The following is a 13307-nucleotide window of genomic DNA, read 5'->3' as shown; positions in this document are numbered from 1 at the left end:
ACAGAAGGTGTCTATCTCCAGACTAGATCAGATGGCAAGCTCTTTAATCTCTCTGGATTGAGAACAAAGACCAAAGTCCAACTGAAATGCCTGCGGGACTTCCTCTTCACCGATGATGCAGCCATTGTTGCCCACTCTGCTGAAGACCTCCAACAACTCATGAATCATTTTAGCAAGGCCTGCCAAGACTTTGGACTAACAATCAGCCTGAAGAAAACACAAGTCATGGGCCAGGGCGTGGACTCACCTCCCTCTATTACTATCTCCACGCAAGAATTGGAGGTTGTTCATGAATTTGTGTACCTTGGCTCAACTATCTCTGACACTCTCTCCCTAGATGTCGAGCTGGATAAATGCATTGGCAAAGCAGCTACCATGTCCTCAAGACTCACAAAGAGAGTTCAATAAGAAGCATACAGCATATACGAAGATCCAGATCTATAAAGCCTGTGTTCTGAGCATACTCCTGTACTGCAGTGAGCCCTGGACCCTTTGTGCATGGCAGGAGAGGAACCTGAATACGTTTCATATGCGTTGTCTCCAACACATTTTTGGTATCACCTGGCAGGACAAAGTTCCAAATAGAGTAGTCCTAGAACGAGCTGGAATTTTTAGCATGTATACGTTACTGAAACAGTGATGTCTATGTTGGCTTGGGCATGTTGTGAGAATGACTGATGGTTGGATTCCAAAAGATCTCCTGTATGGAGAATTAGTACAGGGAAGCCGCCCCAGAGGGAGACCACAGGTGCGATACAAGGATATCTGCAAGCGGGATCTGAAGGCCTTAGGAATGGACCTCAACAGATGGGAAACCTTGATGTCTGAGCATTCAGCCTGGAGGCATGCGGTGCATCATGGCCTCTCCCAATTTGAAGAGATACTTGTACAGCAGGCCGAGGCAAAGAGGCAGTCCCGAAACAAGCAAAACAAGGGAGCTGGACAGGGGACAGATTGGCATTTTTCTTCAATGTGGAAGAGATTGTCACTCTCAAATTGGCCTTCTCAGCCACACTAGACACTGTTCCAAGACCTCCATACAGAGCAGGTTATCATAGTCTCTCGAGACTGAAGGATGCCTACAGTAACAGTAAAGCTTGGAAATTAAGTCTGCATTTACCTTCCAATGCCGAAACATAATACAAAATACAGTAAATACAAGATACTGTAGTTAGGTGAAGAAAATGCCATGCCTTGACAAACAGAGTCATTTTGCCGCTTGGGGCAGCATCATTGCACAAATATGCTCAATGGATCATCTACATCCTAGAGTACTGGATAGGAAGTGAATTTACTGAACTAATGGTATGGGAGAATTCATGGCCATAAGACAAATAAGGCATGAATGAGCTATCGTGGATGGGAAACGTTTGTGAAGAAACTGAAAAATCAGGCAGAAACATGGAACCCATCAGGAAAATTCAGGCCTAATGAATGCCTGGAAAAACCTGGCAGAGAAGGTCGGTGTCTGCCCAGTAACAAAGGGAGAAATACGCAGGAGAGAACATAAAAGCCAGCCTGCTTCCTGTCTGGCAACACACTAATTGAGGGATAATTATAGCTACATGAAGGGAAGGGGAAAGTGCTCTTGTCTTTGTGAACATTTGACGGAATTCAAATGTTGATTAGAAGAGTCTGGAATGGGTTGTTTGATGTACAAAGAGGGTAAGAAATCTTGTTAGGTGGCTTATCCTGTCTCTCAGGGATAGCTCTGCTCAGCTGCTGTCCTGTGTTGTCTGGAAAGATGCACTCTATGTATGCTTCAGAACTATGTTGACCCTATACTAATATATGAGTATCATGTATATCAGCTTAGCTTTGTTGTTTTCTGGTGTGTTCTCTTGAATTGTCTTAGCTTTGTCTTGAACTGTATGTTGCTCCAATTGCTTCTTTGAAACTTTTTGGAACTTTTTGCCTTTTGTGTTAAAAACAATAAAGATGATCTTGGTCTCCAGTGACACACTTTAACTATTTAAACTTCTTCACTGTTAACATTACAGTTATGACCACAGCAGGACTAGAGAACTTTAATGTTGACAATGAAGAAATTGAAATAGAGAAGGATGTGTACCTTGGTTCAATCGTCAATCTAGAGGGAGACAGAAGCAAAGAGATCAGAAGACTGAGACTTGGAAGGGCAGCAATAAAGGAATTAGAAAAGATCATCAAGTGTAAGGATGTGGCACTGGAGACCAAGGCCAAGACCCATCCACACGTTTATATTTCTAATCTCCATGTACAGGCGTGAAAGCTTGACAGTAAAGAGAGCGGACAGGAACAAAATTGATTCTTTTGAAATATGGTGCTGGAGGAGAGTTTTGCATATAGCCTGGACTGCGAGAAAGACAGACAAGTGGGTCCTAGATCAAATCAATCCTGAACTATCTCTGGAAGCAAAAATGTTGAAACTGAGGCTGGCCTCCTTTGGCCCATGTGAAGGCAGGATTCTCTGGAAAAGACAAGAATGTTGGGAAAGGTGGAAGGCAGCAGGAAAAGAGGAAGACCAAATATGAGGTGGCTTGACTTCCTAAAGGAACCAGAGACTTGAGTTTACAAGAGATGAGCAGGGCTGTTGAGGACTGGGCATTTTGGAGAGAACTCATTCATAGGGTCACTGTAAGTCAGAGCTGTCTTGACAGCATGTAACAACGATTTCAGGTGTTTTTTTTTACACACACACACACACAATTAGGCAAATACAAATATGAAAAACACAGCATTTATGTAAACAATTGTCAGTGGCCTTGGACAGATTCTGCAGTAGAATCTGTAATAATAAGTAAGTGCACTTATTACACTCAGCAGTTTGTTCACAAGCAAGGGGAATAAGATGCATTCGTATTAATCACAGAATAGCAGAACTAAAAAGTCTGAAATGAAATCATATCCCCTTTTAACCATTATGTTCCCCATGCATATGAAATTCAAACCATTAAAGACATGTTGAAGCATCCGTGGGACTGATCAAAGGTGCACTATCTTTCATCTCAAAAATTAAAACGAAGTGTAGTTCACTCTACCTGGCACAGGGTACTGATTTGGTCATGTTGTAGATATTTTTAAAATTATACAAACTGATGACATCGTCATTCAATGTAGCAAGTTCCAAGCAGCCAACAAAGCCAGGGAGGTCCAAGCTGGGAGGAAGCTACAGAGAGAAGGAACCAGAAGAAACACTATTCGAACCAAGACAGCAAGAGCCAGGGTCAAATTCTTAATGTCAGAGACAGGGCACAAATCTGCAAAAGGGTGTCATGCATTTCTGTTCAATGCTGCAAGTCTTGCCACATTCTCATAACCACCGCCATCTCTCTCTCTATAGAACTTGTTTTTTCCCTTCCCAATTCCTGATTTGTTTATTTTTTGGTCAGTTGCATCTCTCTTAAGATTTCATTATTCTGCCCCAAATATATATTTTTCTTAATCTCTTTTTGTTCATCTTACTTTTTCCTTAAGTAATCTAAGCATATTTCATTGCTGTGAACACTTGTTTGCCACCTTTGTACTCTGAATTTGTGTCCCTCAAACTTCCCTTTATCACAAGATTTCCCACTCTGAAATTGTGTCCAGTGTCTCTGAATTCCCGTGTAAATTGTCTTTCCTCCACATAGCTTTTTCTTAATATATTTGCTATGGTGATGTTCTTCAAATGATTCCCAGTCAGTTGATTCCCCTATGAACCATTATAATTCCTTCTTCAACCATGTCTTGGTTATCAATTGACGTCCTGCTCTAATCCAGGGAAACTGTAGAAGGCAATGTCCACAGAGCTGGACTAAGTAAGTATGATCCCCACAGCTCCCTTTAAGTAATATGGGCTGTCTTAAGAAATATTAGGATTGGGTGAGGGATCCTATTCTCTTTGCAAAACATGCAAGACAAAAATTTCAGCATAATAGTTAATCCATTCTTAAATTATATAGAGCATTGATAGAGTAGGGCAATATATGGAACAATTACTTTACCTTGAAATCTGGAGGCACTCCGCCAACATAGAAGACTGTGTTTTTAGGTTCCAGGTCCAATAAAGAGTCATCACCAGGAACTTCTCCTTTTTTGATGAACTTTTCTTCAGCTGTGCTACTGAGACTTGGAACAGTTAGGAAAACTTTGCCATGCTTCCCAATCCTATCAAAGAAGAGGTGAATGAGAAATGGAACTTGTGGCCACCTATCCCGCTGGATTATTGAATATGACCAAACAGTTTAATCATTTCAACAAGAACTAAGAATTTAAAATTATTTATGATATAGAAATAATTTTTTAAAAATGAAATTGTTTGTGAAATCCCAGCTTTTCCATCAAAACATACTGGTGCTCAAGACAGCCAACAAACATCATTAAAAATAAATTAGGCAAATAAAAAACAAATGAGGCAATACAGCCATTAACATCATCACAATCATTAAAGCCATTATAGTCTTCATAAAAATTAGTAAAATCTCTGAAAAAGCTTGTTGGAAGATTCTCCCCTTCCTACTTTCTTGAATGCACCAAGAAAGAGAACTGATCTTAACTCTGAGACGAGTACATTGCACATTCTGAGAGTAACACAGAAGAAAGCCCCCTCCTGTATATGCACCAATTAAAAAAAAAAAAAAGGAACTTTAGGGAATTTTTACTTTCATTGAATTGAAACAACCAGTACTGTTGATAATTAAACAATGATGACATTTAAGCAAGCAGTGCTAATGATAATGAGCAGGTAAAGCCTGTTGATAAATTAACTGTAATTATATTTTTCTTCCAATTTCATTCAGCCTATCTATTGCATACATAGTAGATGCAGGAAACATTACCTCTCTATTTTAACAAGGCTGAAGTAAGCAGGCCAGGAGCTGATTGGCTTGGAATCCAATGGTATCTCCACATCGCCACCGCCCAGATTATAAATGTAAACCAGGTTGTCACTCTTAATTGCAAGACCCAGATAATTCTTTGTCTAGAGCCGGAACCAAGAATATATTATCATGTCAAAATAGCTAATACATGCTAAACAAATAATAATTAAAATGTAATTGTACAGGTAAGCCTTCTAGATTCCTGACATGAAAGAGTAAGATAAAGGGATGTTGGTAGGACTTAATCCAGATGGAAAAGGAGAACCTGGAATGGGGGAGCTAAAGCCTGCCTGGCTGTTGGAGTAGAATGTGGGATATTCTAGACACCACCACCTTAGATAATTGCTACATCATACTAGTAACCTGATTGTCAGTATCTCCTTTGGTGGAAAAGTTCATGAAAGTGAAAAACACTGCAAGGCACTTCGATCTCTGTAGCATTCCATCAATTGTCTATCTAATTTTAAAAAGTATGATATAAAAAACTTCAAGACCACATTCATTTGTAGATTTGTCACATTTAATCAATCACTTGCCTAGATTAATACATTAAAATGTTTAATCAGTTATTTTGCTACTGTTTAGTGTTTGTAGCAATTATATAATTTACAGTATGTTTTATGTTTTTGTTGTACACTGCCCAGAGTAGCAATTGGCTATATAGGTGGTTTATAAATTGAATACATAAATAAATAAATCTTTAAAGGGCCCTCTAATGATTTGCCAGGAATGTTTTCAAAGCCCTTCAAAAAAGAAGAAGAAGAACTTATTAGAAATTGAAAGTAGGTGGCATGACTTTAGAGAAGCATTGCTTCTTTCCTTTCATAGCTTAGTGAATGTCCTTCCAAATGTGATTCAGTTGCTCTAGGATGTGATGTGTGTCATCTACTTTCCTTGACCAAGTTCTTTCTTTGGATGCATTTATAAACACTGGAAAAATTGTGTTGCTTAGCACAGTAAATTGCACTAGGATAGACCCATTGAACTGTAGCCACTTGATGAGTCAACTGCTCCATAATTTCCATTTTCTGTTACTTTACCATAGTAAGTCACAATTAGAGTACATTCATTTGAATCAGTGGAAGTTACAGAGGAGTTGACACACCAAATTCCCTCTGATTCAATGGGCCCATACTCCAGCATGGCTTACTATGCTAAGCAACACGATCTTCACCATAGTAAAATTAGATACTCATAATTCAAAACTGCTTCAATTTTTGCAAAATTCTGTGACAAGTTCAAGGTATATATTCTTTATTAAATCAACATTAAATATTTAGAAAGGTTAAATATCCATTATAATGACTTAAAATGAAACAGTGGGTAATCACAAAAGGAGGGGCTACTTTCTGTGACATTCAGACATATCACTCATCGTTCAAACATCTGGTGTGATTCCAACGGATGCTTATTTAAAAAATTGTCAGAATTCATTTGGACTTGCTCCCTGTTGTGATCAGATTTTCAAGATTATATTTTATATTTGGGTTACCAAGCCCAAAAACGGATATTGAAAGTATTCTATCATACTGGTAGTTCAGCATCTGTTGGAGTTTGAAGAGGCCCAGCGCAAGGAGACAGAGTTCAAAGGAGGATACATAGAAATGGATCTTTCTTCTCTGTAAAGACATGAGAGTGAATAAATCTACAAAAGAAGACCATTCTGATCCAGACAGAAAGCTTGGTGTAGTTCTTAGAGGACTGGATGCAGACCAGGGGAAAATAGGTTCTGGTCCTCACTCAACCATGAAACTCTTCAGCTGAAACTGAGGCCAGGCTACTCACTCTCTTTATTCAGGTTAATTTTTCTCATAGCGCTGTTTGAAAAATAAAAGAAGAGAGGGAGAACTTGAAATGTTGCTTTGAGCTTCTTGATGGAAGCCTGGGATAGGAAAAGAAGCTTAATAAAATTGATCCATTAGAATCATTTACATTAGAAAAAGAGTACTGTAGCTGCTTTCTTCTAGTGTCCTTAGGAAAGGGGCAAATGTTGTGTTCTCTTCCTGAATGATAATGATACTTTATCTAGCAAACTGCCCCTTTTTCACTCAGACCATTGGGCCATGTAGCCTACTATTCTGACTTGCAGTAGCTCTCCAGGATTCATGCAGGATTATTTGCTAGCTCTACATGGATATCCTTGATATTTTCTGAAGCTCTAAAATCAGCTTCTGTTTAGCTTCAAAAATTAGAGAGGGCTGCTGTGTTTAGGGTAGAACTGTGGTTTGTCTTCCCATATTACGTATATCCTAGCAACCACATTTCAGAGCTCGTTAGCCTACAATAATAAAAAAACTAAGCTTCTCCTGCATGATGCATCATTAGCCAAACACAGCAATAGGTCAATATTCTTACATAGCTGCAAGGGGGATAAATCCTGCTGGCATGCCATAGCAAAAGATGCTAGAACCAGGGATATGTTATTATTGGCCTTGTGGCTTCTAACTGGAACACTCTGAAAATCCCAGTATTGCCACAATTATAATGTGTATTTCAAGTCTCCACAATGTAGAAATGTCTCCATGTACACACAGGTTAGCAAAGTTTTCTAAAAACACAATAACCAGGGAATATGAAATTGAAGACCCAAATGCTTGCTTTTAATGCTGGCAAGATTCTGCTGATTTTAAAGCTCATTCCAGAGTGAGGATGCCCGTCCATAGGCTTTGGCTTGGCTGCTGCCACAATAATGGAAATGGCATGTAAATTATATAGTCCAAGACATGTAGCTGAAGTCTTGGCAAATGAATGATATGAGCCTTAGTTTATTCGTCTCTTAAATTGATTGATTAAATGTGTGTATAGATAATACCAATTTTTTGGAAGCAAAAAAAATATACTGTGGTCTTAGAGGACACATACTTGCATCAACTTTGGGGAGACGATTCAGTACATTTGGTCTGAGTGAAAGGTTTGCCACAGATACTTTCCTCTTTGCTGGGATTATTAATCTGCCATAAAAGCATGCATGGACAAGAAGAGATCCAAGGACCTTCTCTGTGTTTGTATATGTGTGTGTAGAATTCTAAGAGGCTTGTGGTCTTACCTTAAATGCAGGGTGGCAGAAGTTTCCCCCCGCCCCTTAGGATGGGATTCTTATTTTAAATGCAAGGTGGCATTATTGCTACCAGTTCATTTCATTATAGCTACCATATGAGCATTTGCAGTATCATCTTTAGAATATTTCCTTCTGGTGATGTTTAAAGGCATTTTTGAGGTCAATCAAGAAGGATGTAGTCTGACAAACAATTGCAGTACTCTTACAGCAAGCAAGCAAACGAAAACTCTGACTCTTGAACATCTCTAAACTAGAAAATATATATGGTTGGCATTCAAGTGTGGATCAAGAGTGAACCTTGAAAGCTAAAATATATTAATTTGATCAATACATTTCATGCTCATTGAGAGTTGACTGGAAAATGAGGTTGCATCATTGCACTTGATATGACACAGCAGCAAATGGCATGACTTCATATTTGAAGAGACTGTGCAGTGGCAAGAAGAATGGGAACAGTAGGAGGAAGAAAATAAAACTGAGCATAGGATGTCCAAACTCACTCATATTCTGTAGTACTATGAATTTGGAAATAAAGCTGTGCTGAGGGGAGGAGAAAGCCCAAACGGTGCAATTTGTAAAATCACATGTACTTCTAACTGTACTTGCTAAAAGAAAATCTTACATTTTTGCTTCCTAGATAAAGAATAAACTGATCCTGAGGTGCTGTCCGCTGTGTATTGCCCTTGTGAAGCATCATATACAAAGTCAAAGATGTGAAAGCTTTTAAGTCTTCCATGCTTGTTTGGGGATTGACTTCAACAGCTGATTGACCATTAAATGACATTGACACTTGAACCTAGAAATGAAAATGCAAAAAGTCAAAGGTTAGGTTTACCTTTGGAGACAGGAATCAGTGGGAAGCTTTTGCAAAACTCTTTGGAAACAGCTACCCCAAAATGGCAGCATGATGCTTCGTATTTGGGTCACATATTCAGGATAAAAGATTTAAATAAAAATAAGCTAAAATGAAATTCACTCATTCCTTTGAATACATAGTTCCACAGGATGTCCAGTAAAAGTTTTTTGGAGTATTAATACATTATGAAAGTTATTAAAATATAAAGCATATTGAATGTTGAATCCAGACATGCCTCAGCAAGGCCCATTACCTGGACACTCCTTTGAGCAGAAATTTTGATGATTTCACCCTGAGGTCTCTGGACATGGAGGGCTGAGAGGCCCTCTGGGACAAGGATAGAAAGGACAGAAATTGAAATTAAGATTAAATTAATACTATCCAGTAGGGGCTTCTGCTGGTTCTTTCTTGCATGCAGAAGTTCTTTCATTCATGAAGCTTGGATTCAAGCCAAGCAAAATTTATGACATTAAAATCATTTACTGATTTTGTTTTGCTTAAAAGTGTTCTGCTTTTTCTGACATTAATGTATTCAGCTGCATCAGTTTTAAGTGATAATAAATGTGAGGCCATCCATGTCCAAAATATTTATTTAAATCATTGATATTCAATTAAATGCATGTCATGTAGAGTCCTTATGTGTTGTAAGTTGCTCTGAGGGCACTGTAGTGAGCTATCCATCTTTAAATAAATAAATGTGGATGGAAAACACTGCTGGTTTTCATTTTGCACTTTTGAACTACTTTTCAAAAACTCTATCCCAACATGCTTCTGCATTAGTTTCATGGTGATGTAATGATGCTGAATATTGATCTGTGTTGTTTACTAATGTTTCAGATATTACTATATGTATGGGCTATGTTGGAGTTCAGGAATTGCTTAGCAGCAAGCAGTGGGAATAATTTTGGCGCAGTCAGCACTCAGATTCCAGTGTTAATTTTTTTCTAGTGCCCAGAGTCAGGAAACTCCAACTCAACAGTAAAGGTGGATGCAGGAGACATTTCAGATAAGACATTTGGCATTCTTACTATAAGTGAGTGAAATTTCCTGTCCACCACCATTACCTTGTTTGCTACACTCCTCGTCTGTGCTATGAGTTCTCTGACCCTCTGGATGCTGGCTGAGACATTGTTTGCCGGCTGCTTCTGTTCTACTATACGCAGCTTATCCAGCAGCTGTGGGATGACCTCTGTGAGACGATTGACTAGTATTGAAAAGAAGCAAGAGTGTGAATGAGCTGCTTGATTTTTAGTTACACAAAACAGATAATAAATAGATAGTAAGGAGGAGGAGGAAGAAGACTGTTCTCATTCTATTTGGTCAGAGTTCACAGGCAAGAAATTAAGACTGGATAAGAATCAAATGGGCTGTGATCCTCTTTTGCACATGCACTGATGCTGATGTACATATAGAGATCACAGATCTCTTTTAAGCAAACAAGGAGTGTTTTCTTGCTTGTAAGACAACGCTTGACAGAAAGGGACAGATAATAGAGAAACAACTTTCTGGTTATTGGACTAGGCAAGCTTCACTGATGCCTGGAAGCCATGGATTTGCAAACTGCAAGCAAGCAGTAGAGCAGTGGTTGGAAAATATTTACACTGGTTGGAAAATGTTTACAATATTGTAAGCAGAGCTTGGGAGGAGCTAGTTACAGCCACACCAGCAGGAATTAATGTCCTTTTCCCACTCATGAAGGATAACTAAATAACATTACAACAGTAATTTGATGAGGTTTAATGTCACTACTGTAGCTTCTTTTATTTTTATTTATTTATTTATTTATTTCTTTATTTATTTACTTACTTACTTACTTACTTACTTACTTATTAGATTTCTAATTGTGTTTATCAGATGGTTCAGTTACTGATTTTTGCTGTGCCTTGTTGTTGCCACCACATAATATCTTGTTGTGGATATTGAAGAAAAGGTGGTCAGGAAGAGAGAGTGTTTTTCCCCACATGCCAAGAGTTTTTACAACATTCATTGTTTTTTTTAAAAAAGTAGCAATTTAAAAGCAAATAATTTTCTTACTTTTCAGAAACAGCAAAAACAGATACTTTTTAAAAAAATCAAAGCCATAACAACTACAACTTACTCTTTAGAACTCTAACTGTATTTAAATGCTTTAGAAGTAACTATTTGAATTCTCGAAATAATGGGTCAGATGTCAATGAATGTTAGCTGAGCTTTAAAATGCACACGGACACACACGGCTTGATTTCATACAATGTGCTGGTTCATACGGCGATAAATAACCTGGGAAATCACTGAACGGCAAAGTGGACAAGATCAACTAACAGTCCAACCCAGACCTTCAAAAAGATGACTTCTTGGTATTACATTTTACCAGAACTGTCCAGCCATTGTTCTTGCCCCTGACCCCCTCATGGAAATCAGTTGCTGTTCAACCTGTTTTGTCCAAAGCAGTGTACCACAAACAGAAAGCAGTTGCACTACTGTGCAAAGTAGTTTTCTAGTTATAGTAACCTTAATCTTTTTTTTAAAGTATTTTCTCTTGTGGAATCAGCTGCACTAACAGTCAAACCAACAGTGCTTGCTGTCACATTTGGACAGACAACACCACTTTATTATGGAAAAAGTGAAACCCATTAATGTGCCATTCTCCAGAACAGTGGCAGCTAGCAAGTCCCAATGCTGCAAGTCACAGTAAGAAACTGTGGGGGTACAGGAGTGCTTTGTCAATTTGTGACTTGCTCTTTGGAGAATGCTCTTGGGTTTCCCCAAAAAGTTCTTCAAAGGTAGGCCTTCCCCCCCCCCACATTATGCAGCAGCAAACATGGGTGTAACTCAGAGGATTGAACTAGATATAAAAGGGAAAGTATATTTCTAACAGCTTAATTGAGATTCTGTTTACACTTCATAATAACCTCACAATATATGGTGTTTTAAATGAAATCGAGTTACAGTCATGTGACAGTCATGTGGTATTTGAATCACTCCCTGCATTTCCTTTAGAATGCAGCATATTGTGATGTAATATCTCCCCACAGTGGCATTTCTATAAATATGTGTCTCAATAATCAGACTTGCAAATTAAGCCCATGTTACTTTCTCCCATTTTTAGTATTTTTTTCTTCTCTTTTTTGTTATGTAAAATGGTTATATGTATATTATTGTATTACTTTTTTTGTTGTTTAGCCGCCTAGAGTGGTCCTCACACGACCAGATAGGCGGGATATAAATTAAATAAATAAATAAATAAATAAATAAATTCCAGTGACTAACCATTAACTATGTATTGCAAATGCAAACAGGTAAATCAGCAAAAGCACATCCCATGACAAACTTAAGGGAACACTGCTTCTATGTACACAATATGCAGATCAACTGTGAGTATATATTCAGCAGAAAATTCCAACCAATGTTACCTCCCTATGATACACATTTATTAATTATCCTCATGTACACTTAGAATGTGAAAAGTGTGCATGGAACGTGAGAAGCAGTCTCATTGTAAAATCCACTTTGTACAGACAAGCTGATAAGGCTCCACGCTTTACAACTAGCTGCTAAAAGACTTACACACTGATCCCAGTAAATATATTAGTATATGTTGTAAAAGCATCCAGTGATCCTATTCATTCAGCATGTCCTGTCACCATACCTGTATCCCTTGTTGTGACAGTGGCAAGTTCATAAGCTGCTCTTTCAGGTTTAAAGTTCCTGAGGTCTTGGGACCATTTGGTCAGATTGTCAGCCATTGGCGCAGTAGTGTGGTTTATTTCTGTAGCAGTGTTCATAGCCTGCTTTGTAATGACTTTCAGTTGCTCTAGACGCTGTGTTGCATTATCTACGAACAAACAGAAAGTGACTCTTGAAAGCCAATATAAGGAGATGTATAATACTGAGAAACAAAATATTCTGGTGAAGAAAGAATGAAAATGCTTGAAATTTCCAGTGGATATTGTTTCATTATAGCCAAAACCAATAAATATTGTGTCAGAAGACAAAGAAATTGTGATGGGGAAAAGATTTTGGGGGACAACAGCTCACTTCTACAGATGCATAGAGTGTAGCCTCAGTAGACAGTAGAGGATTTATATAATATTGGGAGTATGGTTTACTCTGTGATCTTATACTCTTAATTCTGAGTATACAGAATTGTACTGCAAAGGTAAGTAAATTTTACTACCCTATGAATGTAACAGGAATTTAGTGATAGAAAAACATCCATTTTCTATTAACTCTAAGTGAGGCAGTTTGTTTTTTGATCAGATGCTTAAAAAATCAACGTTTTGAAACCAAAAATAGCATGTGGAAAAATACACACAGAATAATTACATTAGAATAGTCAAATAAAAACAAAGTGTTTTCTATCATTCTGTGGCATCTTAGAGGTGGAGAATAAGAACATAACTATGTAAGAACGTAACTGCCCTTTCAGTCCAGTGTTTGATTTTCGCCATGACCAACCTGTCCTCTGTGTGAACCCCACAAGCAAGACCTAACTGTGATAGCATCTTCTTGTTTGTGCTGTCCAGCAACAAGTATTGAGAAACATATTGTAACCTCTGATACAAGAATGATA

General features: G+C 38.1%; 1 protein-coding gene across 1 annotated transcript in view; it reads right to left on the bottom strand.

Moving 5' to 3' along the window:
- LAMA4 (laminin subunit alpha 4) overlaps nt 1–13307 on the bottom strand; it is a 117579-nt gene that overhangs the window by 31658 nt on the left and 72614 nt on the right. The window contains exons 17-22 of the mRNA XM_020805347.3: nt 12384–12569; nt 9820–9959; nt 8522–8695; nt 4800–4942; nt 3966–4128; nt 3021–3148 (exon numbers count right to left, since the gene is read on the bottom strand). Coding sequence (XP_020661006.3) covers nt 3021–3148; nt 3966–4128; nt 4800–4942; nt 8522–8695; nt 9820–9959; nt 12384–12569 — 934 coding nt within the window. The remainder of the gene's footprint in view (nt 1–3020; nt 3149–3965; nt 4129–4799; nt 4943–8521; nt 8696–9819; nt 9960–12383; nt 12570–13307) is intronic.

The sequence above is a fragment of the Pogona vitticeps genome, chromosome 1, assembly GCF_051106095.1.
Source record: "Pogona vitticeps strain Pit_001003342236 chromosome 1, PviZW2.1, whole genome shotgun sequence".
In the NCBI taxonomy this organism is placed as follows: Eukaryota; Metazoa; Chordata; class Lepidosauria; order Squamata; family Agamidae; genus Pogona; species Pogona vitticeps.
Note: the sequence above shows the minus strand (reverse complement) of the source record. Positions and strands in the feature narration are given on the sequence as shown.